We start from the raw sequence: 25,837 nt of genomic DNA, 5'->3' as shown, positions 1-25,837 counted from the left end.
AACTCTAACCCTAGCTCTAACTCTAACCCTAACCCTACCGCTAACTCTAACCCTCACCCTACCGCTAACCCTAGCTCTAACCCTCGCACTAACTCTAACCCTAGCCCTAACTCTAACCCTAGCCCTAACCCTAGCTCAAACCCTAACCCTAGCTCTAACCCTAAACCAAGCTCTAACCCTAACCCTAGCTCTAACCCCAATCCTAACCCTAACTGTAACCCTAACCTTAACTCTGGCTCTAACCCTACCTCTAACCCTAATACTAACCCTAACCCTAGCTCAAACCCTAACCCTAGCTCAAACCCTAACCCTAAGCCTAGCTCTAACCCTAACCCTCACTCTAATTCTAACCCTAGCTCTAACCGTAACCCTAACCCTAGCTCTAACCCTAACCCTAGCTCTAACCCTAACCCTAATCCTAGCTCTAACCCTAACCCTCGCACTAACTCTAACCCTAGCTCTAACTCTAACCCTAACCCTACCGCTAACTCTAACCCTCACCCTACCGCTAACCCTAGCTCTAACCCTCGCACTAACTCTAACCCTAGCCCTAACTCTAACCCTAGCCCTAACCCTAGCTCAAACCCTAACCCTAGCTCTAACCCTAAACCAAGCTCTAACCCTAACCCTAGCTCTAACCCCAATCCTAACCCTAACTGTAACCCTAACCTTAACTCTGGCTCTAACCCTACCTCTAACCCTAATACTAACCCTAACCCTAGCTCAAACCCTAACCCTAGCTCAAACCCTAACCCTAAGCCTAGCTCTAACCCTAACCCTCACTCTAATTCTAACCCTAGCTCTAACCGTAACCCTAACCCTAGCTCTAACCCTAGCTCTAACCCTAACCCTAATCCTAGCTCTAACCCTAACCCTCGCACTAACTCTAACCCTAGCTCTAACTCTAACCCTAACCCTACCGCTAACTCTAACCCTCACCCTACCGCTAACCCTAGCTCTAACCCTCGCACTAACTCTAACCCTAGCCCTAACTCTAACCCTAGCCCTAACCCTAGCTCAAACCCTAACCCTAGCTCTAACCCTAAACCAAGCTCTAACCCTAACCCTAGCTCTAACCCCAATCCTAACCCTAACTGTAACCCTAACCTTAACTCTGGCTCTAACCCTACCTCTAACCCTAATACTAACCCTAACCCTAGCTCAAACCCTAACCCTAGCTCAAACCCTAACCCTAAGCCTAGCTCTAACCCTAACCCTCACTCTAATTCTAACCCTAGCTCTAACCGTAACCCTAACCCTAGCTCTAACCCTAGCTCTAACCCTAACCCTAATCCTAGCTCTAACCCTAACCCTCGCACTAACTCTAACCCTAGCTCTAACTCTAACCCTAACCCTACCGCTAACTCTAACCCTCACCCTACCGCTAACCCTAGCTCTAATTCTCGCACTAACTCTAACCCTAGCCCTAACTCTAACCCTAGCCCTAACCCTAGCTCAAACCCTAACCCTAGCTCTAACCCTAAACCAAGCTCTAACCCTAACCCTAGCTCTAACCCCAATCCTAACCCTAACTGTAACCCTAACCTTAACTCTGGCTCTAACCCTACCTCTAACCCTAATACTAACCCTAACCCTAGCTCAAACCCTAACCCTAGCTCAAACCCTAACCCTAAGCCTAGCTCTAACCCTAACCCTCACTCTAATTCTAACCCTAGCTCTAACCGTAACCCTAACCCTAGCTCTAACCCTAACCCTAGCTCTAACCCTAACCCTAATCCTAGCTCTAACCCTAACCCTCGCACTAACTCTAACCCTAGCTCTAACTCTAACCCTAACCCTACCGCTAACTCTAACCCTCACCCTACCGCTAACCCTAGCTCTAACCCTCGCACTAACTCTAACCCTAGCCCTAACTCTAACCCTAGCCCTAACCCTAGCTCAAACCCTAACCCTAGCTCTAACCCTAAACCAAGCTCTAACCCTAACCCTAGCTCTAACCCCAATCCTAACCCTAACTGTAACCCTAACCTTAACTCTGGCTCTAACCCTACCTCTAACCCTAATACTAACCCTAACCCTAGCTCAAACCCTAACCCTAGCTCAAACCCTAACCCTAAGCCTAGCTCTAACCCTAACCCTCACTCTAATTCTAACCCTAGCTCTAACCGTAACCCTAACCCTAGCTCTAACCCTAACCCTAGCTCTAACCCTAACCCTAATCCTAGCTCTAACCCTAACCCTCGCACTAACTCTAACCCTAGCTCTAACTCTAACCCTAACCCTACCGCTAACTCTAACCCTCACCCTACCGCTAACCCTAGCTCTAACCCTCGCACTAACTCTAACCCTAGCCCTAACTCTAACCCTAGCCCTAACCCTAGCTCAAACCCTAACCCTAGCTCTAACCCTAAACCAAGCTCTAACCCTAACCCTAGCTCTAACCCCAATCCTAACCCTAACTGTAACCCTAACCTTAACTCTGGCTCTAACCCTACCTCTAACCCTAATACTAACCCTAACCCTAGCTCAAACCCTAACCCTAGCTCAAACCCTAACCCTAAGCCTAGCTCTAACCCTAACCCTCACTCTAATTCTAACCCTAGCTCTAACCGTAACCCTAACCCTAGCTCTAACCCTAACCCTAGCTCTAACCCTAACCCTAATCCTAGCTCTAACCCTAACCCTCGCACTAACTCTAACCCTAGCTCTAACTCTAACCCTAACCCTACCGCTAACTCTAACCCTCACCCTACCGCTAACCCTAGCTCTAACCCTCGCACTAACTCTAACCCTAGCCCTAACTCTAACCCTAGCCCTAACCCTAGCTCAAACCCTAACCCTAGCTCTAACCCTAAACCAAGCTCTAACCCTAACCCTAGCTCTAACCCCAATCCTAACCCTAACTGTAACCCTAACCTTAACTCTGGCTCTAACCCTACCTCTAACCCTAATACTAACCCTAACCCTAGCTCAAACCCTAACCCTAGCTCAAACCCTAACCCTAAGCCTAGCTCTAACCCTAACCCTCACTCTAATTCTAACCCTAGCTCTAACCGTAACCCTAACCCTAGCTCTAACCCTAACCCTAGCTCTAACCCTAACCCTAATCCTAGCTCTAACCCTAACCCTCGCACTAACTCTAACCCTAGCTCTAACTCTAACCCTAACCCTACCGCTAACTCTAACCCTCACCCTACCGCTAACCCTAGCTCTAACCCTCGCACTAACTCTAACCCTAGCCCTAACTCTAACCCTAGCCCTAACCCTAGCTCAAACCCTAACCCTAGCTCTAACCCTAAACCAAGCTCTAACCCTAACCCTAGCTCTAACCCCAATCCTAACCCTAACTGTAACCCTAACCTTAACTCTGGCTCTAACCCTACCTCTAACCCTAATACTAACCCTAACCCTAGCTCAAACCCTAACCCTAGCTCAAACCCTAACCCTAAGCCTAGCTCTAACCCTAACCCTCACTCTAATTCTAACCCTAGCTCTAACCGTAACCCTAACCCTAGCTCTAACCCTAACCCTAGCTCTAACCCTAACCCTAATCCTAGCTCTAACCCTAACCCTCGCACTAACTCTAACCCTAGCTCTAACTCTAACCCTAACCCTACCGCTAACTCTAACCCTCACCCTACCGCTAACCCTAGCTCTAACCCTCGCACTAACTCTAACCCTAGCCCTAACTCTAACCCTAGCCCTAACCCTAGCTCAAACCCTAACCCTAGCTCTAACCCTAAACCAAGCTCTAACCCTAACCCTAGCTCTAACCCCAATCCTAACCCTAACTGTAACCCTAACCTTAACTCTGGCTCTAACCCTACCTCTAACCCTAATACTAACCCTAACCCTAGCTCAAACCCTAACCCTAGCTCAAACCCTAACCCTAAGCCTAGCTCTAACCCTAACCCTCACTCTAATTCTAACCCTAGCTCTAACCGTAACCCTAACCCTAGCTCTAACCCTAACCCTAGCTCTAACCCTAACCCTAATCCTACCTCTAACCCTAACCCTCGCACTAACTCTAACCCTAGCTCTAACTCTAACCCTAACCCTACCGCTAACTCTAACCCTCACCCTACCGCTAACCCTAGCTCTAACCCTCGCACTAACTCTAACCCTAGCCCTAACCCTAGCTCAAACCCTAACCCTAGCTCTAACCCTAAACCAAGCTCTAACCCTAACCCTAGCTCTAACCCCAATCCTAACCCTAACTGTAACCCTAACCTTAACTCTGGCTCTAACCCTAATACTACCTCTAACCCTAGCCCTAACCCTAGCTCAAACCCTACCATTTTAAAAAAACCCTAACCCTAATCCTAGCCCTAACCCTAGCTCAAACCCTAACCCTAACACTAGCTCTGAGATTCGAACCTGGGTCGCTAGGGTGAAAGCCCATATCACTAACCACTACCCTATGGAAGCCTTGCTCTCAATGCATGGGACATGTATGGTTTTATGGTTACACGAGCACCTGTGTTGCAAATTTTCTATGATAAAATTTTTGGGGCCCCACTGAGATTCGAACCTGGGTCGCTGGGGTGAAAGCCCAGAGCTCTAACCACTACCCTATGGAAGCCTTGCTCTCAATCTATGGGACATGTATGGTTTTATGGTTACACGAGCACCTGTGTTGCAAATTTTCTATGATAAAACTTTTTGGATGCCACTGAGATTCGAACATGGGTCGCTGGGGTGAAAGCCCAGAGCACTAACCACTACCCTATGGAAGCCTTGCTCTCGGTACGTGGAACATGTCTGCTTTTATGGAGCAGCTCACAAGCGACTAGCTGAAGACTCCAGAGCAGATGTCATCACAACACGTTGTGTACACGAACACCTAGCAAAGTACAATTTAAAATGACACTTTCGAAGTACCCAAAGTTAAACTTACAAAAGAAAACCCATAACAAATAAAACGTACACAAGAAGAGCCCTAACGTGGCACTTGACAGCTGTCAGTGTCAAATGCAAAATGTAAACAAGGACCATGTGAAAATTAGGTCAATGCAATCTCCGGTTAGAATATGTTATTTTGTAGGTATTAACAAGTAGAATAGTTTTAAATTAGTCACAATTATTTAGGCAGATAATTATGGGATATTTTGGTACACTACACGAGGTAAAAAAAAATAATAAAATGCATGATTAAGCTGATTTTCATGTTTTAATTGGCGAATAAAGAAACAAGGAATAAAACACCAGACAAGTTTTAACAAATGTTTATTAAAAATAATAATATTAAAAGCAAATTTCAAACCAGCAATCTAATGTGAAATTGCAGTAGATATATTGGATAACAATATTTACATACACGTCATTTAAAAACGACTATAAGTGTTATCCTACGATACAAGTGTTTACCAGCTCAGTGGCCTGAGAGGAGAGTGTCCGCCCTGAGTTTGGGAGGTTGTGGGTTCAAACCCCTGCCGAGTCATACCAGTGACTATAACAATGGTACCCATTTCTTCCCTGCTTGGCACTCAGTGTAAGGGGTTGAAATGGGGCCCCCCCTGCTGCTCACAATCATTGGGACTTTTGGCGCTCGGTGTAAGTTCATCCTCACGTTCTGCAGGAGCCTGATCATTGAATCAGGTGTGTTTAACGAGGGAAATTGACAAGACATTAATTTTCACATTTCATTTCTTTATTTGCAAAGTGTTCTGGCATAATATCCAAAGACATTTCCCCTTCAAATAAATTGCAGTCGGTGTTTGGAATTTTGACAGTCAAAAAGCTTTGGATGTTCCCCTTAGTCTTGCAAGAGTTTTGCATCTGTTGAAGAGAAAAAAAAAAGAATATCAAATGAAATATTTCACGAGGCGCCTTTCAAACGGCATGTGGCCCCCTCACTTTTTACGCCGCAGTACTCATCACACTCGGCCTTGCTGTAGAACTTGTTGCCGTTGGTCTGGCAGAAGCCTGCTTTGTAAGGCACACACTCGCCCAGGGTGGAATCAAAAGACCAGTTGAGGGGCTCACCCGAGCACGTCACGGCGGTCAGGGGGAGACGACACACCGCTGCAAGGAAGGAATAATGGCATCACCATCTCAAAAAATACTAAGCTCTCCCATGCTCACCTTCAGTGCGGCACCTCTGCAGACACTCCCTCTCGCTCTTAAAGTTGTTCTTGTTGCCCAGACAACCTCCATAGTGGAACATCTGACAACTCATGGCGCTGGAGTTGTAGAAGTAGCGGGGATGTATACCAAAACAAGGCCCCGCCTCCACTCCTAGACTGCACACCTCTGAGGGGATGACAAAGATCTGACCCTCTGACGTCTTTCGATTGACTCTTTTATTTTTGCTGCTCTTACCTGATCCGTTGAACATGAGGGTGTCGTCAGCAGAGCCTTCAAATTCCATTTCTTCCAGCGGCTTAGTTGATTCTACGTCCCTCTTCACCTTCTGTCTCACAAACATGAACAACATGAACATATTTTTTCTTCTTATATGTAGCTCAGCCCTTGATTATTGATAACATAGGTACAAAGCAGTTCCACTCAAATCACTAATTAACTTAACAGAGCATATTGAAGAAATAATAACTTACCTCGACCACAATTGGCTCTTCCACCTGCTCACCAGGAACACAGTCACCTGTAAAAACATCTGCTGGAGAAACTGCCATTTGGAAAGTATCAATGTTGCTGCTTTGTGCCATACCTTTGTTAAGTTTAATGACAACGTTGTCGTCGCTCATCCCTTGTTCTCCGACCAGCGTTTGAAAGTCATCCAGCACCGTGTCCCTCACCTCCATGGTCCTACCTGCGGGAAGATTGCAACAACCCGGCTGAGGACAAAGCCCAGCAAAGCCATGCTGCATGATGAGCGTCCACTCACTGTAAAGCTTCACTGTGGTGCAGTTCTGGCCCGCTGATCTCTCCTTCATCATTATCATGAGGGCGTATTCCTCGTAGTTAGTGTGCACCACGTAGGCGTCCACTTGGGCGTCCCACTCTGCGGCAAAAGTAAGCAGAGTCACACAAATGGACGTCGCAGTCGTTGGAGCCACCGAGAACAGCACTTTCCTACAAAATAACATTTCCCCACTCTAGTTCTCGGTATCTTATTTACGATGAGAGAGAAACATACTTGCATAACGAAAACGTCCCGGTGTTGGAGTTAGATTATAGTCTCCACTTTTGTGCTTACAGGTCCCATTTCTAAACACACACGGGAAAAAAAAATCTTCACTTGTGAGTAATTGCGCATGCTGTAAAAGTGTATGAAGAGCAAAACAACATGCACTGACTTGAGTACTGTTCTGGTCATTTGCAGTTTATCCTCAGCGGAACCTTTCTGCAGCACCAGTTTGCCGATTGCAGAGTCCTTCGCGGGGCAATCATGACGGCATGTCTTGGCCACAGCGACATCATGCCAAGTCCCTAAAAACTGGAATAAAAATATTGATTCTATACTTTGGTAGCAAAGCACATTTTAGTCCAGTACGGAACAAAAAAATGAGGAGGTAGAAGTTTCTTCAAGAAAGAAGTGCCACTTACCCTGGTTAGGTCAAAGTTCTCCTGCGTAGGATACAGAGGTTCTGGGAGAACCAGAGCCTGGCTGCTGCAGGTCCATTCCAGGATTAGCGTAAAAGCTAGAAACACAGCTTTCTGCATGATCACAGTCTTTCGATGCTCTGGTTCATATGAGGAGCATTGACCCTGTGTTATATGTGTGCTTCGGCAGACAATGCAAACAAGTGAAAGAGCAAAGTTCTACCACTCATCCACTGACGGACTTCAGAATTTTGGCAAAATCAATATGTGATTATTTCAGGGATTAATGAATAACTGATGTGTGGTGTGTGGTGCTTGTTACTTTTTGTTTTAGGAATTAACCTTGATCATTTTAGTTACTGACGGGCTCAAGACAACAGAGAGTCGAGTCGTGTGTCAAGTTTCACAAACATGTATTAGTCCCTTTGTTCTCATTAATAATGATGTCATCCCTCATTCCAAATGTTCGGACCAGCATCTGAAAGTCGTCCAGCACGGCTTGCCTAACATCCAAAGATCGATCTAACAAAGACACAATCACAACCGTAATTTTTTTTATAACAAACCAGCCTCAAATATTGAAATATATATATATATATATATATATATATATATATATATGTTGAATTGGTATAGGTTAGCACATCATGTTTTCACAATAAAAAATAATACAATATGCAATATATTTAGTAGTATTTATAATTTGGCTGTTATTTTATCTATTATTTTATTTCAAATAATATGATACAATTTTAATTAGCAAAATTAATCATTTAAAATAAATTTCACATTTACTAATTGTTCATTTGCTAAAATTTAACTTTTAAAAAAATAACTAATTTGATAATAAAACTCACTGTAAAGTTTGAAGATGGTGGTCTTGTTCTGGGATGCTATCTCCGTGCTCAGCAACCCCAACATGGCATACTGGTCATAGTCGGTCCGGACCACGTAGGCATCAACATCCACGCCAAACCCTTGAGGGAGGTAATGCAGTTTATTAATGTGGTGGTGGGCTATGGACAGTTATTGAAACTTACTTGGGACGTGGTAGAAAAATTGTCCCGCGGTGTCAGTTGAAGCATACTGAGTGGATGTCTGATGACATAAGCCATTCCTATGCAAAAAAAAAAACCAAAAACAGTCAAGTGTATTGTGCAAAGTACAATTTTTTAGCGACTGTACTGATTTTCCAGGTATTTTGCTGGAGTATTATATTTTTCTGGTGACTTTTAATATCTTTTCCCCTTCATTAGAAACCATAAAGCTGTACTTTCAGCTTTACCTGGGAACTGTGGCCAGCACAGTGACGTTCCCCTGCTCAGAGGGTTTCAGGTCCAAAATGACAATGACGGGGTTTCTTTTCTTCTTTTGCATATAATGAGGACAGTCAGAAACAACTGCCACCTCGTACCACTTCCCCGTGAACTGCAAGGAAGCATAATATCATCAAGCATGAACTATGTTGAAAAACAATCAAACTTGGGTTCGAGCTATGCTCACCTGGTCCAGATCAAAGCTCTCCTGAGGGACAATTTGACTTTCACCATGCAGGATCCAGTCAAAGACAAACAAAAACAACAAACTCCGAATTCTTGGCTTCATAGTTTCTCTGCCAGAAAGTTAGTCATTCCCCGTAAAAAAGCTAAGATTGTCATGTTGACTTTATGTAGGCGGTCGAGCAAAGTTCTGTGTGCACGTGTCTGCGTTTGTAAACAAGAAAAAATGAGACGCTACCACTAAGAATAAAAAAAGAAAAGAGAGAAAAGGTCAATTTATCGAGCGCTACCGTTGTTTGTCTGCCCCCTTGTGGTTATTTAAGGGATGGACACGTACATAGAAATAACGTCAGCACGACACAACCAAACGATATTTGGACGCCATTGGAGTCAGAATGGATATTAAACACTAACACGGAGCAATTAAATGTTTAGCAGAAAAGGCATTTTGTTGTGGGGCAAAAATAAAAAAATCAATATTGTTAAAAAAAAAACAAGTAAAACAAAAAAAACGACACAGTTTGGAGGATAGTGTTGTCATCTGTAAATGATTTATTTATGGAAATGTGAGTCAGCAGATTTGTTTACATCATCATCCTCATAGTCAGGTTATTATTGAAAAAGGTGTTTACAGTAACTGATGGCAGGTAAAAGGCCAAGTCAATACAATGGAGAAGCAACAAGGGACCTGCAGATTTTAACACACATAGTGAAGACGTGCTGAATACATTATGAATCCTCATGCATTTAAATATTTAATTATCAATTAACTCACCTATCCAGAAGGTGATGGAGGGCAATTGTCTGTTGGTTGAAAAAAAATGCAATAACTTTAATCCAGTCATTTCCATAGAATATGATTTTTAAATATTTTTTTCTCTTTTTTTTGTGGGAGTGTGCAGTGTGTTCCTTCATTTCAATGTGTTCTAAAAAAAAGCCACAAAAATTATTTATTGCTGCCTGCCAATTTATACCTGCGAGCGGCGGGGTGAGAATGGCTTCTCTTGGAAATCCTCGAGACAAAGCGAAGGCTTTAAACTTCTGAATGACGTCAACCCTCACCCTGGGTGTGCGACCTGCGAGCAAATGCGTGATCATTGCGACGTTCCTGCGAGTGCACTTGTGCGTGTGTGTCTCACCATAGAGGGCCACCTGGGTGTACTCTCTATGAAACACTTTGTGTTTGAGCACCACGGCATATTCACTATAGTTTGTGTCCACAACAGTGATGTCCTTCACCATGTTGTGACCTACGCATAGAAACCCCCAGAAAACAATCAGCCAACATAACACACTGACCAATAAAAGTAATGAGTCACTTACGTGTACTAAAGTATGTAAATTGTCCTGGAAGATTTGCTTTCTCATAGTAGTACATTTTACTTTGACATCCTGCAGGCCTACAAGACAAAGTGTCAAATTTTCGCTGTCAAATAAGAAGTAGGGAACGCCAAAACACTTACGTGGCGTCCCACATTGTGAGATTAACGTTGCCGTTTGCCTGCGTTGTGACGACACCCAGGGAGACCTTCAGTTTGTCCCTGTATGGGACAAAGCTTGCCGAGTCATACGCCAGGCCCACCCGGTACCACCTACCTGCAAACTAAAAACTCGCATACATAAATAAGTCATATTCTGCCTGAAAAAAAGTACACAAAAGTGAGTAAAAGTGCTCCATATAGGTCATTTGTGGCCAACATTAAATAATCAGTTTCGTGTTATCTTTTAAGATAACATTCAAGGTCATTTAGGGTAACCAGCAGAGTTTTAGTCAATGTCAAAGAAAGAGCTTGATTACAAAACAACAAAAAGGAACATTCTTTGAGAACACACAACATAATAGTTTGTCAGCGATATTAAAATTACTCAGATTATTGCTGGTCTTTAAAATATTTTTTTTTACATATTTCTAAAAATTGCCAGCAATAATTGTATGCAAAATAAATGTCCTCAAAAGAACGTGAAGTCGAACGTACCCTCTGCAAGTTGAAATCCCTCTGCGGCTTCACATCCCTGCTCGCCATCGATGTACACAACATCACCATGGCAACAGCCACCACGGCGGTCCTCATGGTGGCGTGGAGAGGGGCGGGGGAGCGGATATAATGGACTGAGGTGAGGTGGATGAGCTGCAAAAACGGGGCACGGGAGCGAGTTGTGATCCAAGTGGACTCAAATCCTCTCTGCAGCGACATTTGTTTATTCTGTGCGATCCACCCACCCAGTGGTCAGCCAATCACGGCTGAGCAGCAGCAGGGAGCAGGAAACGGGGGCCAAGAGTTGGAGAAGCCAAAACAAGCGTCTGGCTCTGATCAATTCAGTGAGGGCAATAAATCGTAGCTTTGTGGTTTTGGAGTATCAGCTGAGGTTCATGTGGGGACCTCACAAGCACAAAAGGCTTTGGTGTCATGAGATTTGGGGTTATTGGGTCATTCTTTTTTGCTGTAAATCAATGTTGATATACACGAACCTGCTGATCACAAGATCAACGCCATGCTGATGGTGGCATCATACTGTTTTTCTTCAGCTGGAATTGGTGGAAGGAATTATCAGCAGCGGCTTCTGCAAGAAAGAAAAACAAACATTAGGGTAAAGCCTACTAGAACATCTGAACTTCATTTAGGGTACGCTAAATGGTGGGAGGCTTAATTCTCAATCCAGTCACATCCCAGTTGTAAAAGGGTGTGCATATTAATGCAACTACGTTATCGAATAATAAACTCAGTTGTACAGGTTAAAGTGGCAAATATTCGAACAACAAAAAAGCGTGGAGCCATATGGGAGAAAGGATATACGTCACCAACGAGTGAAGAATTTGTATGGTTTTATTCACGATCTTTCATTTTTCACAACAGCCTTTCTCATTTGCTTGAAATTCACATATGCAACAATATGGTGGATAAGAGGACATCGGTGTGTGTGTCGCAGACACACAGCACACTTCACACACCTTTTATATTCCACACACACTGTGTGAGCTGAGAGCTGCCACCTGTGCAGGGACATCATATCTCAAAACAAAATAAACAAAAAAGCTTTAAAGCACTCATGTACAATTTTTTTTCCTTCTCTAGCGTCGCTTCATGTCATTAATGGGAGGAGGGGGAAAAATAAAAAGTGCAAGAATAAGGTTGGGACGTGTTGATTGGGGTAGAGAGACAAGAGTGCTACATAAACATGTTATACAGTACAGTAGTTCTTCAAATTTTGTTGTACTGAAGTCTCGCAGATTGTATTAAATCACTTTTTAAGTTTAAGTTGTGTGTTGGATGTCAATCACAATGTAAAACACGGTGAATCTATATTACAGATGATTCCGATCATTTAAAAAGGCCAATCAAAAGCCAGTACAGGGACATTTCCGAATAAATTATAATCATTAGATGTATTCGTATTTACTCATGGAATCACAGTGCAACACAAGAAAAAGAAAATACTTTTTAAATTGTTTGTATACTAATAGGTTGGTCTCTCGAGTGCACATCTCCTCCACAAGTCTTCGATAACACTAACACGGTTGCTCATCGTTGAAACAAAACGAAAACAAAAACTCACAATTTGCATGACCAGTGTGATTTCAACCAGAATGTGACAAGTCGCTATTAAGTGTGCTGTAATTTGATTTTTTTTTTTTAACGCAGCACCCCTTTTTATCCTACAAGTCTCAAAATCAAAACATGCATTCCCTTTTACTGCATGACACCTTCAGTCAAATTCCAACACAGAATTTCCAAAAACTATTTAGCTTAAAATGAGACAATTTCAGAAATCTTACACATACATGTTTGCAGCAGATTGTCTTCCACTTAGGCATGAACCCTTCCCAACGATGAAAAAAATAATCACACAAATCAAAATTTTCACACAAACACAACATGAAAAATACACAAACATTGACAGATCAAAATATAATTAATCGTTTCTCAAAAATAATAATTTAAGATCATAAAAAAATGTGAAAATGGAAACCATACATTTTAGTGTGCTGCTCCTGTAAGGCCATTAAGTCACGCGCCCCCTTCATGGGTCAAAGTTGACTCTTGGAAGCATCATTAACAGCCCTCAAGTGCTCCCATGAGATAAACGTTGCCATCCATCACCGTCTTTTTACATTTTTTTTTATTACCAGTAGGAAGTGGAGCAGACAAAAAAATAAAAAATAAACCTCAGCTGATGGGTAAACTCAGTTTGGTTTCTTGTCACACGTCTCAAAGTGCATGACAAGAAACCACTCCAGTTTGCATTCTTCTATTTTTTTATGGTTGTAAGAATGTAAAAAGGAAAGATGTTAGCAGGACGGAGCAGTGAATGAAACAGAGCTACAAACATAAACATGGAGGATTTGATCATTTAGCCAGTTGGTCCGGACGTTTTGGTGGGTGCACCTGAAGAAGAAAAAGGGACAAAACCTTTGGAGACAGAAGCTGAATTAAAAAAAAAATAAAAAGCGACCCTGAGAACCACACTTCATATTTTGTACTTTGTGGATGCCAGTGGGTCAGGGCCTGCAAATCACAAGTAAGGCACTGCTTGAGGATGCTCATTCATGCCTTTACAACTGCTGATGACAGACACTGCAAAAAAAAATAAAATAAATAAATACAAATGAGACATTTTGGACTTTCCCAGTTTTTTCCTACTCGAACCGTATTTGGATCTTTTTCGGCTCAATTGAAGGTGCTCATTAAAAAGGTGTTTCCTTCAAACACAGACACACAAAAAGTGCTGTCTAACGGAACAAAACCGCATAGCGTTGCGTTGCCCGAGTCAGTCATGCACAAAGGAGTATTTGGGCCACATTTAAAATAAAAAAAAAAAAGGTAGGGGACAAAATGTAATGTCACAAAAAATGCTTTGGAATGTTACAACGTCATAACCTTCAGAAAAATGAATTGTAATGTTACTGGAAAAGTCGCATTGTTCTGAAAATTAAGTTGTACCTTTACAAGAATGAAACTCATAATTGTAAATTGTTGTGAAATTACAAGAAACAAGTTGCAATGTTACTAGAACAAGATCACTTTGTTCCTAGAACTTAGTTGGGATGTTGCAAGAACAGATTAAGTCGTAATGTTAAAAGCCATAATGAGAATTGTTGTCATTTTGACGCATGTACTAGTTATATTGCAACTTAATTCCTTGTAATTCAAACGATACTATAAATTCATTACGTTCCGATTTTGTTTCAGTGTGTTTGCATTACGCCTTTGGAGTTACAAAACAAACCTCACAAAAAAATTTACTTTCTGCAGCACAACTGCATACAAATAAAGCTTGAGAGATGTTGTCAAACAAAAACGACATTTTTGATGGCTATGGCGAACATAAATAACTTCCATTCCCATTAAATATGTAAACAAAGGAAATATTTGGTGCAACTTATTTGACTAAAACGCTTTGAATCACATCAGCTCCTGCGGGGTGTTTTCCGAGTATTGCGCTCCACAACACTTGATGCCTTTTCCACATGTCGTCCGGTGTCAGCCAAAGTTGACGAAGCTCACTTGGAGCCTTTTTGCAAGTCAAAAGACAAAAAAATAAAAAAAAAGAAGACAGACGACTTCTCTGATGTGACAATCCCTCTCAGCATCCTTCAAGTGTGTGTTTGTGCATGTGTGTCTTGTTTTTTTTTTTTTTTTTGGGTGGTCCAGCAAAAACAGACTCAATGTGGTTGGTTTCAAGCTACCAGAGATATCTGGTTACTGGCTTCATGTGTGTGTGATAACTGAGGTAGCCAAAGGGGTCGCTAGGGAGACTTCAGCAGGGGATGAAGGGAGAGCACTGCTGTGTGTGTTGTAGCAATCCAAAATGGGGCTCCGGGAATGTGGCTATTTCAGTTGCTGTAATTTTCCATCTTGATCACAAATCTTCATTTTTGAATCCGTTTGCGTGTGAGCGTGTGCATACATACACGTGGGAGATGTCGAGGCAAGCTCCGTTATCACAATTTATGTTTCCCTGAAAGTATGGAGCGGTACAACTCCTCATCCAGCAGCACATAGCGCCCTCTGCTGGAATCTAGGAAGTACAGTCTATCTGACACCGCTTTAGGGTCAAAGCCTTCTCGTCGAAGATCTGTTTTCTGGAATTTAAATGTTCCTGTCGAGATAGAAAACACATGTTAGGATTTCAAATGAATGAGAATGTACAGAAAAAAAAAAGGAGAGCACTTTTACCAGTTTTGTTGACTTCTGGGAGAAAGCGGAGGAAGACCGGCCTGGCGTATGGGGGAAGAGCCTTGTCCAGATCCTTCACAAACTTCTCCAGGTCAGAGGAGTGATTTGGATCAGCGATGGCAGCCATCCCAGCCTTCCCTTCTGCACCTAAACAAAAAAAAAAAAATGGAGATAGTTTCTGTGAACCTTTCAAGTCAGAACAGATGACTTAAACCAGTATTAAGATTTTACCAGGTACTTCCACCCCATAGACCACGACGTCCTTCATGTCAAGCAGCCTGCTGAGTGTCCCTTCCACCTCGGTGGTGGAGACGTTCTCTCCTTTCCAGCGAAACGTGTCTCCCGTCCTGTCCTTGAAGTACATATGGCCGCACTCGTCCATGATCAGCACGTCGCCTGTTGAGAAGATAAAATATCAAACACAAAGAACTGCATAGCGTAGAGGCAGTACACACTTACCGGATAAATAAGCACTGTCTCCCTTCTTGAAGACACTCTCAGCAATCTTCTTGCTGGTTGCCGATTGATTGACATAACCGTCGAACCTGCGTAGAGGGTCATTCTGAATGATCCTGCCCACCAGTTGACCAGGCTCGCCTAAACAGATGAACATTTGGAGAGTGAGGACTTCGCAGATTTGTTTTCACTAGTAGTATCCAGAAATGATGAAGCCACTCACCGGGTTTACAGGGAATGCAGACACCGTCGGGCCCTCGGATGAGCTCCATGGTCTCTTCATCTACCCTCACTAGTCGGATGGGGTAGATGAAGGGTAGAATTTGACTGTTGAAGCCACAGGCTCCCACCTGTAGGACACCCAAGCGTCAAGAACAGAATTGAGAACCAAAGGTGCAAAACTTGTCTTCATGCCGTGTCAGGAAACAACTTTCTGTTCACATTCACTGGCGGAGGTAGAGGGGGAAACGTGGGGGGCACTAGCCTCCCCTGAAATATACTCAGCTCCCCGCTCCTCAGGTGCCAAGCAATTTACTTTTGGATGTTTTTCAAATTTTTTTTGAGTGACAGCCATTCACCAGACCTCAAACAATCAGGTTCCTCACATCTCACGCGCCTACCTTGTTGTCAAAGTTTCCTAAACTGCAGTTGCACTCAGTGGCACCATAGAATTCGGCTATCTGCGGAATGTTGAATCGTGTCATGAATTCCTCCCATATGGACTGACGCAGGCCGTTCCCGAGCGCCATGCGCACACAGTGCCGTTTTTCCATGTCGCGTATCGGCTGGTTGAGCAGGTAGCGGCAAATCTCACCTATGTACTGAACAATCTGAAGGACAAGAAGAGAACACGGGTCTACCTTAAAAGAAGGAAATAAACATGCTCAAGATAAAACAAATGACTTGTGTGCTTATTTACAGTGCAGTTGTACTTAGCGCAGTCGTCCCAGAAACGGGAGGCAGAGAACTTCTTTCTGATGACAACACTCATGCCATGGATTATACACTGGCCCACCCCCACAATGTTACCTGTCATCAACAGAGACATTAGCACATGGATGTTATTTAAAAGTAAAAGCACGCACACTTGGGCTCTATCTCCATAGTATCAGATATGATCAATATCTTCTAACATTTTTATTTACTGTAAACAAGTCAAGATACAGAAGCTTGTTTACCTGCAGAGTGGTAGAGTGGAAGGCAGTCGTACAAGACGTCATCTGGCGTCATCCTGAAGCCGTAATACACCAGAGCGGCCATGCGGTAATACCTTTGACCAGAGGAATGTGAGAGTCAAGTTAAAACTATGTTTGCTGCAGCACTTTTTGTGCTCAGCGCACAAAAGGCCAAACGTATAAATCAAAAAGTTCCTACCTGCTGTGCACAACAATGGCCGCTTTAGGCATCCCGGTGGTTCCTGACGTGTAGATGTAGAAGAGGCGATCTGCAAAATAGAGCAGTGAGATCACAGGGAGTGGTGGAAAGGTTTTTCTGCATACCGATGCCACTACATGACAGTTTCAGAAATACTTGCAGCTGGTTTGGAAGATTCCCCAGGCGTGGCCTTCTTACCTGTGAAGCAGCGTTGTGGTCGACTGGGCAGGTGCGACGGGGCAGCGGCCAGCAGCGGCTCGAGGCACTCGGTACCCTGAGGTACCCGTTTGGGGTCCCAATCTCCAGAGCAAAACATCTGCACCGTCTTCCCCATTGAAACGTGGACCTCGAACACAGCTGGAGGAAACAAAGCACCTTTTTAAAATAGATACAACCATTAAGAAGATATGGAGGATTCAATGCTAAGTAGCCATCAAATAAATTACTCTGCAAAATGGCTGACTTCAGCACCTCTTTTATTTTAACATTGGGCAGTCACCCAAAAATGTGCCACGAGGCAGTTAATGACTAATTTATGAGCACTCCACAACGCTGGCGTGCAGTTGTTCGACAGTAATGCAGCTTCGAATGTTTAAAAGCAAAAATACTGCAGGTAAGGCAATGACATCATAGTATAGTTTATTTGTTCAATTATGAATTGGGTAGACTTCATTTAATGAAATCTTAATATTAGTCACAGACTGAACAAGTCACTTAGCAATCGACTCAAATAAGGCTTAGTAACTTGCTATGAGTTCAAGACACTTTCAGCTACAGAACCAAACTCCCAATCTTATCGCCTTCACTGTTTTTAGTCTTAAGAGAATGTTGTGTGCTGACATTCCATCACTTCATTCTTTCATGAGCCATTTAAAAGCTCCATTGACTGATACCAAAGCGAGGCCCCGCCCCCTCAATATTATAAGAGCGCTGTACATTTTCTGTGCCCCACTTAACGTCTCATGCCAAAGCACTCAGCAGTAAACGGATGCAACGGTGTTTCAGCTAGCTTTCCTGCTAGCTAGCAAACGCTCCTTACCATCAGTCAGCTCAGATCCAAACACCACCGCTTTGGCTTTGGAAATGGTTACGCAGTGCACCAAGGCCTCGAGTCTCAAATTAAAGTTGATGAGCGCGGCCTCCACTCCAATCTTGGCCATGCCAAGCCACAGTCCCACATACTGGGACCTGTTCTCCATGAAAACAGCCACCACGTCGCCCTCCTGAGGGTTGAGACAAACAAAGCAGAGTCAAACCACTGCGAGTTGTTTACAAATCTGGATTTGGCGTACTTGAAAGCCGCGTTGGAGCAGCAGGTTGCCCACTCGGTTGGAGTACTCGTCTAATTGTCGGAAGGTCCACGTCTCGCCGGTGCCTTCGAAGATCAGCGCCGTTTTGTCGGGGTGACGACGCACCGTCTCGGCGAAGATGGCGGGAATAGTGTTGTTTTGCCGTAAGTGGCGTTTGACGTTCATTTTGACCCGCAGCAACACTACTGCCGCGCTGAGGAAAAAAAAGGACTCATTGGCATCTATAGAACGCTTTCAAACAAAAATTTTCAGTATCAAAACAATGATATAAATGATTCCATTCATTTGTGATGATGGTAAGAAAACAACTATAGATAATACCGTCATTTTTTTTTTTTTTACCTAGGATAGTAACGATGACACGTGCAATAAAAAAGGTGACGGTCCGAGGGGCAAAACGGAAACCTTGCACTTGGTATTTCACGTACGCAGCAACGGTGTAAAGGTCCCGATAATAGAGTGCCATATAATTATTGCTACATCAGCAAAACTACAGTTACCACTGCAGCCATTCAAATTTCACAATTTCTTCCACTTAATCACAACTGCTTAGTTTACAAAAGGAGTGATTGATGACATCAGTCAACATTATCACATTAGGGAAGAATGTTTTGCTCTTCCGGCCAACTATTCAACTGCCATCATGCACTAACCTGGTCTGCCACAAAGTTATGAAAGAATCTCTGTCATTTAATCCAAGCCAATGACTAGAATGCTAATTCATACTTCTGATTGATGATCACTGAGGATGTGGGATTTTTAAATTCACTTGTCTCAAAACTTACTGCAAGTCTCTGCCGATGGTTTTGATGAAAATTCGCAGGAAGCGCCATCCTCCGCTACCCAGATAGAAGATGAGGATGGCTGGCAGGACTTGGAACCAGGGCAGGCCAATCAGCAGCCTCAAGACGAACAGCAGGGCTGTGCAACACGCTAAACGCAGCATCCTGCAATGACGTAAGCGTGTCAAAGGGTCAAAGGTGTGACAAGAAAACACCTCAGTTGAAGAAAGGTTACATGAGATAAGACTTTTTATTGTGCTGGATTGGCGCAAAACATTCTTAAAAAATGGTCGGATTAAAATGCTACTCTGCATTTTTTTCTACGGTAACACAGCTGACCTAAAAGTTTTTGTGGGGCGTTCACGACTGTCGTTATGTCAGATGACCCGACATGATCTCATCCATTTGTTCGGTGTTTTGGACCGTGCATACGAGTGGGCTCACTATAAGTGGACACCGATCAGACCCCGCCCGATCATAACGTGCACCCAGAGGACAGAGCGCGTCCGGTCACCCCGAGTGCCCCGTCACATAAATGTCTCGAAACAAATCGTGGGGTCACGTCAGTACCTCGCAATTACCTCAAACCTTAGTAAGCATCAAAGAATCAACTGTGCGTGTTTCGCTCATTGATCAAACAGCCTCGAATAACCAACCTCAATGATGCAGGTTCGATATTGGCAAACTACCAAATTAGAATCTTTAGCTAATTGATTAAAAGAGGAAACCTATAGTCTCCCTGGTGGAGGTCACAAGTGTGAAGTGACAGCTGGGAAGGTATCCGATGACACCTCAGGATGAAGTTAACTTTTCATGATGCAGTCATATACATTAAAAAACGCAGCCGTCGGGCTATTATCGAGCGTCATGGAAGGTTGCATTCTTACGATATTCGTCAGCTCTTTGCCTTCCTTCTTCCTTAAAACGTAGATGTGAGCGGCGAGGTAAGCAGTTGCTGTTGCACCCGGAAATTTGCACGCAGCATCATATTGCAGTTGTGGGATGGCAGAGAGTATGCCATGTGCGCGTTTACACAGGGCCTCGAGAGACCGTGTGGACGGGCAGGTCCAACAAGAAGGTGCTGCCATGCGCAAATGATACAGATGGGTGGATGGATGCTTGGTGCGGTATAATAACGCGAAAAAACACAGCGGATGTGCCGTATTGCTGCCGGAGCAGCGTAAAGCGGTCGAACGAGCTCTCAGTCAAATGGGTTTAGCGCACTGATCGCTCACAAGGTTGACAGAGGACAAGCGCACGGCCATCATCACGTCAATCTTTTGTTACACGCACTCGGACACAAACGCCTCTCACCTGGCCCGCTCACGGCGTGTAATATGCAAAAAAAGAAATCCCAGACGCGAAGCTTCTTGATCGGCTTACAGGCCAGCCTGCTGCTGGTCGCCTCCTCCGCCTCGCGCACGGCCGCTTGAGACGCACGGAAACGAATACGCGCACCGGAGATCTTCCTCCCTCTCGTTAATAGCACAGCGCCTCCGTTCCGATTGGCCTGGCTGAGCGTGTCGACTGTGACCCGGCGAGCATCATTCGTCCATTATGCCGATGCGCGATGTTTTCTAGCTTCATTGTGCATGATGAAGCCCTCGCATTGTCGTAATTCAAATGACCTTATAGTTTTCGCATCAAGCCCCCGCCCACCGCGGGCAGCTTGCAGCCAGAGCCGTGAGAATAAGCGGTGATTGACAGGGATCTCGACAAATGGAAGTCTTGTATTTGTGCCGACGTCACGGCTAGGGAGGGGCAAAGAGCTTGACAGGAAGGAAAATGCGGCTAGGCCTGCCCGCTTGTTACCGCCCGCTGCTGCTGTTCATTGACACAGAGCATTTGTGCACCCGGTAGTGAAAAAGGCCCTGATGCGGAACTAGGGGGGAGTTTAACAAGCATTGCCGACAGCGCATGCGTTCCGGTCGTTGTGTTCACCAATGCGCATGCGCGAACTCCTAATTTGAGTATCCTGAAACAGACAGTCCTTAAAATGTTTCATTATTATTATTCAACAAGTGAAACGTTTCAACACGTGCACTGTAACTAATAACGTTAATCATCCTTTAATTTAATAAACAATTTTCATTCACATTGCAAAGTGTCACTTATCTCACTGTCAGTCTTAACTAGTGCTTTATCAACATTTTGTCTTGGTGGTGTCTTCAACAATACCAAAGTCTATAGAGATAAATGTTCACCTTTTAATACGTTATCTGCTGGGACGGATCTACCGCTATGCCTCAAGATAAGAACACAAGATCACTCTTAGCCTTAAAAGTAGACCCAAGAATATTGCTATACACAGCACTATTAAAGGCCACAAAAATGCCTGTGCTGCTCTCGTGGAGAAAACCCGCTAACTGTTTCAGGATAGATAAGGACACACCCGACTCTGTCTATACTCAACATGTCAGACGAGCTGAACTGAATTGGTGATTTAATTTCATGAGGAAACTTTTTTGTGGATCTGTACTGTCTGCACAGCTTTATCCAAAGCGGCTAATTTGTTAAATGCTGACAAATGCAACCAGTAACATGCAATGCTTTACCATATTTTAAATGACACTATTGTTAAAATAAATAAACATAACTATGGTCTCATAGAGTCTTGTTTAGATGACTGTCCAAATAAACTGTGTGCTATACTTTCAAACCTTTTCAAAACAGTTTTCTTTTTTTTTTTTTTACTGTCAGTCCTCCAGTTCCAGACCAAAGTGGCTGTAGAGGTCTCGCACGGTGGTCCCGCGTAGAGCAGCTGCAAGACACAGAAAAGTAGGAGGAGTTAAACCTGCCTTTGACTCATGGCAGGGTCACCCCTCCCTCTTGTCTTCTTAAAATAAACTACAAAACACTGACCAGGCTGACATCTCGGGTGTTCCAAGAACCCAATGGCTTTAAACAACTATTTTGTGCTGGATGAAGCATGCAGCATTTTGTTTACATAGTTTAAGTAATCTCTCCACCCGTGCATTTGTGGTTTGAAAGAAAAAAGATGTCCAATGCTGTGGCTGACAGATGCACATGGCGAGAGACAAAGTGACAGTTGTCTCCGGCGAATGCTGCAGAGCATCTCCTCACATCACCATTCTCTCACTACAGGCCGCCCACCAGAGTGACGGCGTGTAGCACGTCAAACGGCGTGTCCAAGCGTGGGCTCTTTGTGAAACACAAATGAGCGAGCGAAGTCCGAAGGGAGGAAGTTTCTGTGCGTTTGTGTCAGACTGTACACGTGTGGAAATGATGGACAGAGATGGCGATTGTGCCGAAGTGGTAAATGAGGGCCATTGTGCTGGAAGGGAAATGCTACCTCTAGTTACAAAGAAGTCATTATTGAGCTTTTAAAAAAACTATGCTGGATGAGTCATGATAAGCATAGGAAGTATATCTATATGTGTGAAACCAAAAATAGAACTGGTGGAGATGTCATCTTGTCACATTTTGTGTGCTAAAGTGGGTAAAAGGTCCTCACCTCTAATGATACATACTAGCTAAGCCTATGATTCATCTAAACTTTCCTAACAGGCTTCGATTCGATAGCCTTCCTCATTTTCAGCCAGGCTTACATACTGTACAAAGGTAACGCTTAGGATTCATTCAAATTCTCTGGAGAAAAAAAACAACACTTCAGTGGCCTCTACTGGTTGTCTTCAGAATTACAATTCAGTTTTAATTCAATGAATGGCAAAAAAGTGATTTTTCCGTTTGTCAAATTTGCCACACAAGCGGTGCAAAAGGAGATTACCCAAAATACCTTTCTCCATATTGCAAACTATTTTCATTAGAATTAACACAAACCTTTTTGAAAAAGACATTCATTCTACAGGAGATGGTTGTTTAATTGCGATACTACCAGGCTTGCATATTAGCCATAAAGTGTGTTTCCTCTAAACAGCTGTCCCAAATGTTCCTAAACACAGTGTAGTGTTTGTTTTTAATGTTTTGTTCATGTGTGTTATCCAATAATTTCCAGACACTTTCCAGAACCATAGAAACACTTCACTAGTTTTATACCTGGAGGTACATCCATCATAGTATTGATCTTCAGTGTGTGTATATGATCATTTTTCATACCTATTCTGCCCAAGAGGGACTGTCCAATGTCCTTGATGTCGTTGTACTCATGCAGCATATCAATGTGACAGTCCAGCTCCTCCACGTTGTATCCTCTGGCAAAACACAACTTCACTTTAGACAGACTGAAGACTGAACATGAATTTCATGGTCTTATCTTCTATTTGTCCCCTGAAATAAATACTCAAATAAGCCACCTGCATTATAATTTCAAAAGAACAAAAGCAACTGTACTCACTCCATTTCCAGCTGTGCAATCTCAGCATCCAACTGTATTGACCTTTTCTCAAGCTCTTCCACCTCTTCTTCAGGACTAACTTTACTAGACTTAGTTATTTGACCCTGTGATGTAAACAAAACAAATACATCTTCATATTTGAGAAATGTGTTTGGATTTGAGGTAGGTACGTACCGGTGATTTGAAGTTGGAATGTACTTTCCTCATTTTTGAGAAGGGAGTTCTGCAGGAAGAATGATTTTTAAAGTGAAAGGCAACTTTAATGTGTTAAGGTCGTTCGTATGTTGGAATTGAACAGTAAATAAATACATTATATAGAGAAAACGTGTCACACATACATCTTAAAAATAAATAAAATGGCAGTCTTCGAAATGGCTTAACAGGACACGGTCTAACTTATAGACAAGCAAGCAAACGTAAAAATACGAACCTTTTCAAAAGTCCTCTTTTTAAGTTGTTCCCTTCTGGTGTTGAAATTGGGCTTGCGGAGTTATTTTGTTCCCCGATATCTTCAGACGATTCCTCAGAATTCATATTTACACTCACAAGTAGCTCGCTTGTGTTTAAAGAGAGAAACAGGAAGTAAACACATGGCGGGTTATGGTCACTCTTAAATATGATTGGTTGTCAAAACCTGATAGGCGGAGCTTTAGAACTGAAAACTACGGCGGCCGAAAAAGAAAAGTTACGTAGAAGAAAGGCGAGTGCTGCTAGGAAGCATTATTATGGAAACAAAAGTACATAAACATTTTATGACTAATAACTAACACACTGCATTTAAAAGTACTATTTAGTGCAACCACTAGAGGGCAACATATTACCGATTAATTTCCTGACACTTGAGTCCTACTTCCTTTGCCCTAACGTTGACATACTGTACAGTATATACTCAGGTGTTAATCTACACTGAGACCTCTCTGGAGATCTGAAGCTTTCAGACTGATTCACCGCTACCGGCCCTCTAAATCTAAATCACTGGTGGATTAACAAAGCAAAGGTCAAGTACTGCATGCAACGCACACACACACAGAATTTAAGACTTTTACTGTTGCAACACACATTGGAGGCTGGAGATTCTCCTCACGGTTCACTGGGTAAGTAGAAGTGGAAGACAGTGAAAGATTTAGCTTTTAAAACACAGAAAGAGTGAAGGCTTCATGGAGCGAGAACAAAAAATGGAGAAAATGTGCCGCTTCCAGCAATGCAGGACATAAAATCAAGTCCATTCGGTTTTATGTCCTCAGGATTCATTGCTTATTTATCAGTTTGTACAAAGACAGAGAGGGTGGGAATGAAAAATTCAGACAGGAGACATAGACTTTCTCTCTTTTTAGAAAGATCACACACAGCGGCTGCTAATGGCTCATGCGAGATGGGTTGTACCCCATAAACACTCCCAACAAATATGTATGGAGCAGCTGTTTTTGTTGATGCACTGGTGTGCACTCACTGGACAACATTTGGTACATGTTCAAAATCTAATTAGATCCAGTTCACAAGAGCTGCATCAAATGTTGAGATGATGCAGTCGATAAGAGGGAAAAATACACATGATAATTAGTTTTTTCCAAAATCCTCATTTGGAAAAAAGCAGTGATTAGGAAGGCAACGTTGGTTAGCGGCATTTTTTGGAAAGCTTCATATCTATATATCATCTTCATAATTCATGGCCATCCCAGCCACTCTGCTGTGCTGCATCTAATTTGCACTGCTGGAGATGTGCGAAGAGGAACAAACAATGGGCACACAAACACAAAAATACACTTCACTTTTCGCCGACACTGCTGATGAATTAGCATCTAAATGGTTAATGCTAATTTACACAATTACGGCGCAAACACAGAAAGTGTAAGAAAAGTGTACTATTATGACTGTGCTCTTTAATTTAACAAAATGAGGGCAAAAGATCATTTTCAAAAGACTTTAGTTAAGACAACTAGCCGAGACAGCTGTCAGTAGAAAAGACAAACTCACATTTTGAATGTTATTGCTTGTAAAAATGGTGTTGCCAAAGCCAGAGCAAACTCCACATAAGAAACCAAAGCTGAGATTCAAACCAAACATCTGACAGGCGAGGTTTGCAGTGTGTCCTGCAGGGATAAGCTGCACAAATCAAATGATGTCAAATTAAATGGAAACCAATTAATTTAAATTAGTTGACGTGTCACTGGAGAGAATCTTAATCTGCACACGAACAGGGGCGGAATTACTCAGAAAACTTTGGTGTTGCATATTAGCTTTTATTTATGCTTCCTGGTCATAACGAGACCACATCTGCTCTTCTTTTCTACTCACAAACCATATTTGGGTGTTTTTCACAGCTGTCTGCTCCAAGCTGTTTGTTCCATGTGACACGTTTAAAATAAAAGAACCAGTGATCCAGCAAGTGCTTTGTGATTCAAGTCAAACGGCACAAGAAGTAAATGTTACCATGGGAGCCTTGTCAAAGCTCTGATGA

General features: G+C 43.1%; 3 protein-coding genes across 3 annotated transcripts; all 3 read right to left on the bottom strand.

Annotated features, from left to right (window-relative positions):
• Nucleotides 1–5,593: 5,593 nt before the first annotated feature.
• Nucleotides 5,594–9,270, bottom strand: ambp (alpha-1-microglobulin/bikunin precursor). Its single transcript, XM_049739161.2, has 14 exons — nucleotides 8,971–9,270; nucleotides 8,753–8,895; nucleotides 8,508–8,584; nucleotides 8,325–8,444; nucleotides 7,471–7,989; nucleotides 7,221–7,360; nucleotides 7,061–7,131; nucleotides 6,809–6,925; nucleotides 6,632–6,733; nucleotides 6,519–6,565; nucleotides 6,283–6,373; nucleotides 6,046–6,213; nucleotides 5,818–5,985; nucleotides 5,594–5,739 (listed from the first exon to the last, which is right to left on the bottom strand). The coding sequence occupies exons 5-14, from the start codon at nucleotides 7,585–7,587 to the stop codon at nucleotides 5,717–5,719; spliced, it is 1,044 nt and encodes a 347-aa protein (XP_049595118.1). The 5' UTR covers nucleotides 7,588–7,989; nucleotides 8,325–8,444; nucleotides 8,508–8,584; nucleotides 8,753–8,895; nucleotides 8,971–9,270; the 3' UTR covers nucleotides 5,594–5,716.
• Nucleotides 9,271–11,773: 2,503 nt separating this feature from the next.
• slc27a4 (solute carrier family 27 member 4) lies at nucleotides 11,774–20,726 on the bottom strand. The gene is made up of 14 exons (XM_049739054.2): nucleotides 20,379–20,726; nucleotides 19,068–19,229; nucleotides 18,265–18,475; nucleotides 18,012–18,195; nucleotides 17,171–17,329; nucleotides 16,973–17,042; nucleotides 16,777–16,868; nucleotides 16,518–16,627; nucleotides 16,219–16,428; nucleotides 15,822–15,948; nucleotides 15,602–15,739; nucleotides 15,374–15,538; nucleotides 15,143–15,289; nucleotides 11,774–15,065 (listed from the first exon to the last, which is right to left on the bottom strand). The coding sequence occupies exons 2-14, from the start codon at nucleotides 19,226–19,228 to the stop codon at nucleotides 14,908–14,910; spliced, it is 1,932 nt and encodes a 643-aa protein (XP_049595011.1). The 5' UTR covers nucleotide 19,229; nucleotides 20,379–20,726; the 3' UTR covers nucleotides 11,774–14,907.
• Nucleotides 20,727–21,117: 391 nt separating this feature from the next.
• swi5 (SWI5 homologous recombination repair protein) lies at nucleotides 21,118–24,685 on the bottom strand. Its single transcript, XM_049739228.2, has 5 exons — nucleotides 23,810–24,685; nucleotides 23,554–23,602; nucleotides 23,380–23,483; nucleotides 23,142–23,236; nucleotides 21,118–21,825 (listed from the first exon to the last, which is right to left on the bottom strand). Exons 1-5 carry the CDS (start codon nucleotides 23,911–23,913, stop codon nucleotides 21,761–21,763), a joined length of 417 nt encoding a protein of 138 aa, XP_049595185.1. The 5' UTR covers nucleotides 23,914–24,685; the 3' UTR covers nucleotides 21,118–21,760.
• Between the last annotated feature and the right edge of the window lie 1,152 nt (nucleotides 24,686–25,837).

The sequence above is a fragment of the Syngnathus scovelli genome, chromosome 13 (assembly GCF_024217435.2).
Source record: "Syngnathus scovelli strain Florida chromosome 13, RoL_Ssco_1.2, whole genome shotgun sequence".
Taxonomy (NCBI): domain Eukaryota; kingdom Metazoa; phylum Chordata; class Actinopteri; order Syngnathiformes; family Syngnathidae; genus Syngnathus; species Syngnathus scovelli.
The sequence above is the reverse complement of the archived record's forward strand: the minus strand, read 5'-3'. Positions and strand labels throughout refer to the sequence as shown.

Coding starts and splice junctions, on each gene's coding strand:
- ambp (XM_049739161.2), bottom strand. CDS start 7,587: ATGCAGAAAGCTGTGTTTCTAGCTTTTACGCTAATCCTGGAATGGACC. Junction 6,734..6,808: donor CACCACAGTGAAGCTTTACA/GTGAGTGGACGC, acceptor ATCTTCCCGCAG/GTAGGACCATGGAGGTGAGG. Junction 6,214..6,282: donor CCTCATGTTCAACGGATCAG/GTAAGAGCAGCA, acceptor TCATCCCCTCAG/AGGTGTGCAGTCTAGGAGTG.
- slc27a4 (XM_049739054.2), bottom strand. CDS start 19,228: ATGCTGCGTTTAGCGTGTTGCACAGCCCTGCTGTTCGTCTTGAGGCTG. Junction 18,196..18,264: donor TGCTCCAACGCGGCTTTCAA/GTACGCCAAATC, acceptor CTCAACCCTCAG/GAGGGCGACGTGGTGGCTGT. Junction 17,330..18,011: donor TGGATCTGAGCTGACTGATG/GTAAGGAGCGTT, acceptor TGTTTCCTCCAG/CTGTGTTCGAGGTCCACGTT.
- swi5 (XM_049739228.2), bottom strand. CDS start 23,913: ATGAATTCTGAGGAATCGTCTGAAGATATCGGGGAACAAAATAACTCC. Junction 23,484..23,553: donor ATTCCAACTTCAAATCACCG/GTACGTACCTAC, acceptor TTTACATCACAG/GGTCAAATAACTAAGTCTAG. Junction 23,237..23,379: donor ATTGCACAGCTGGAAATGGA/GTGAGTACAGTT, acceptor GTGTTTTGCCAG/AGGATACAACGTGGAGGAGC.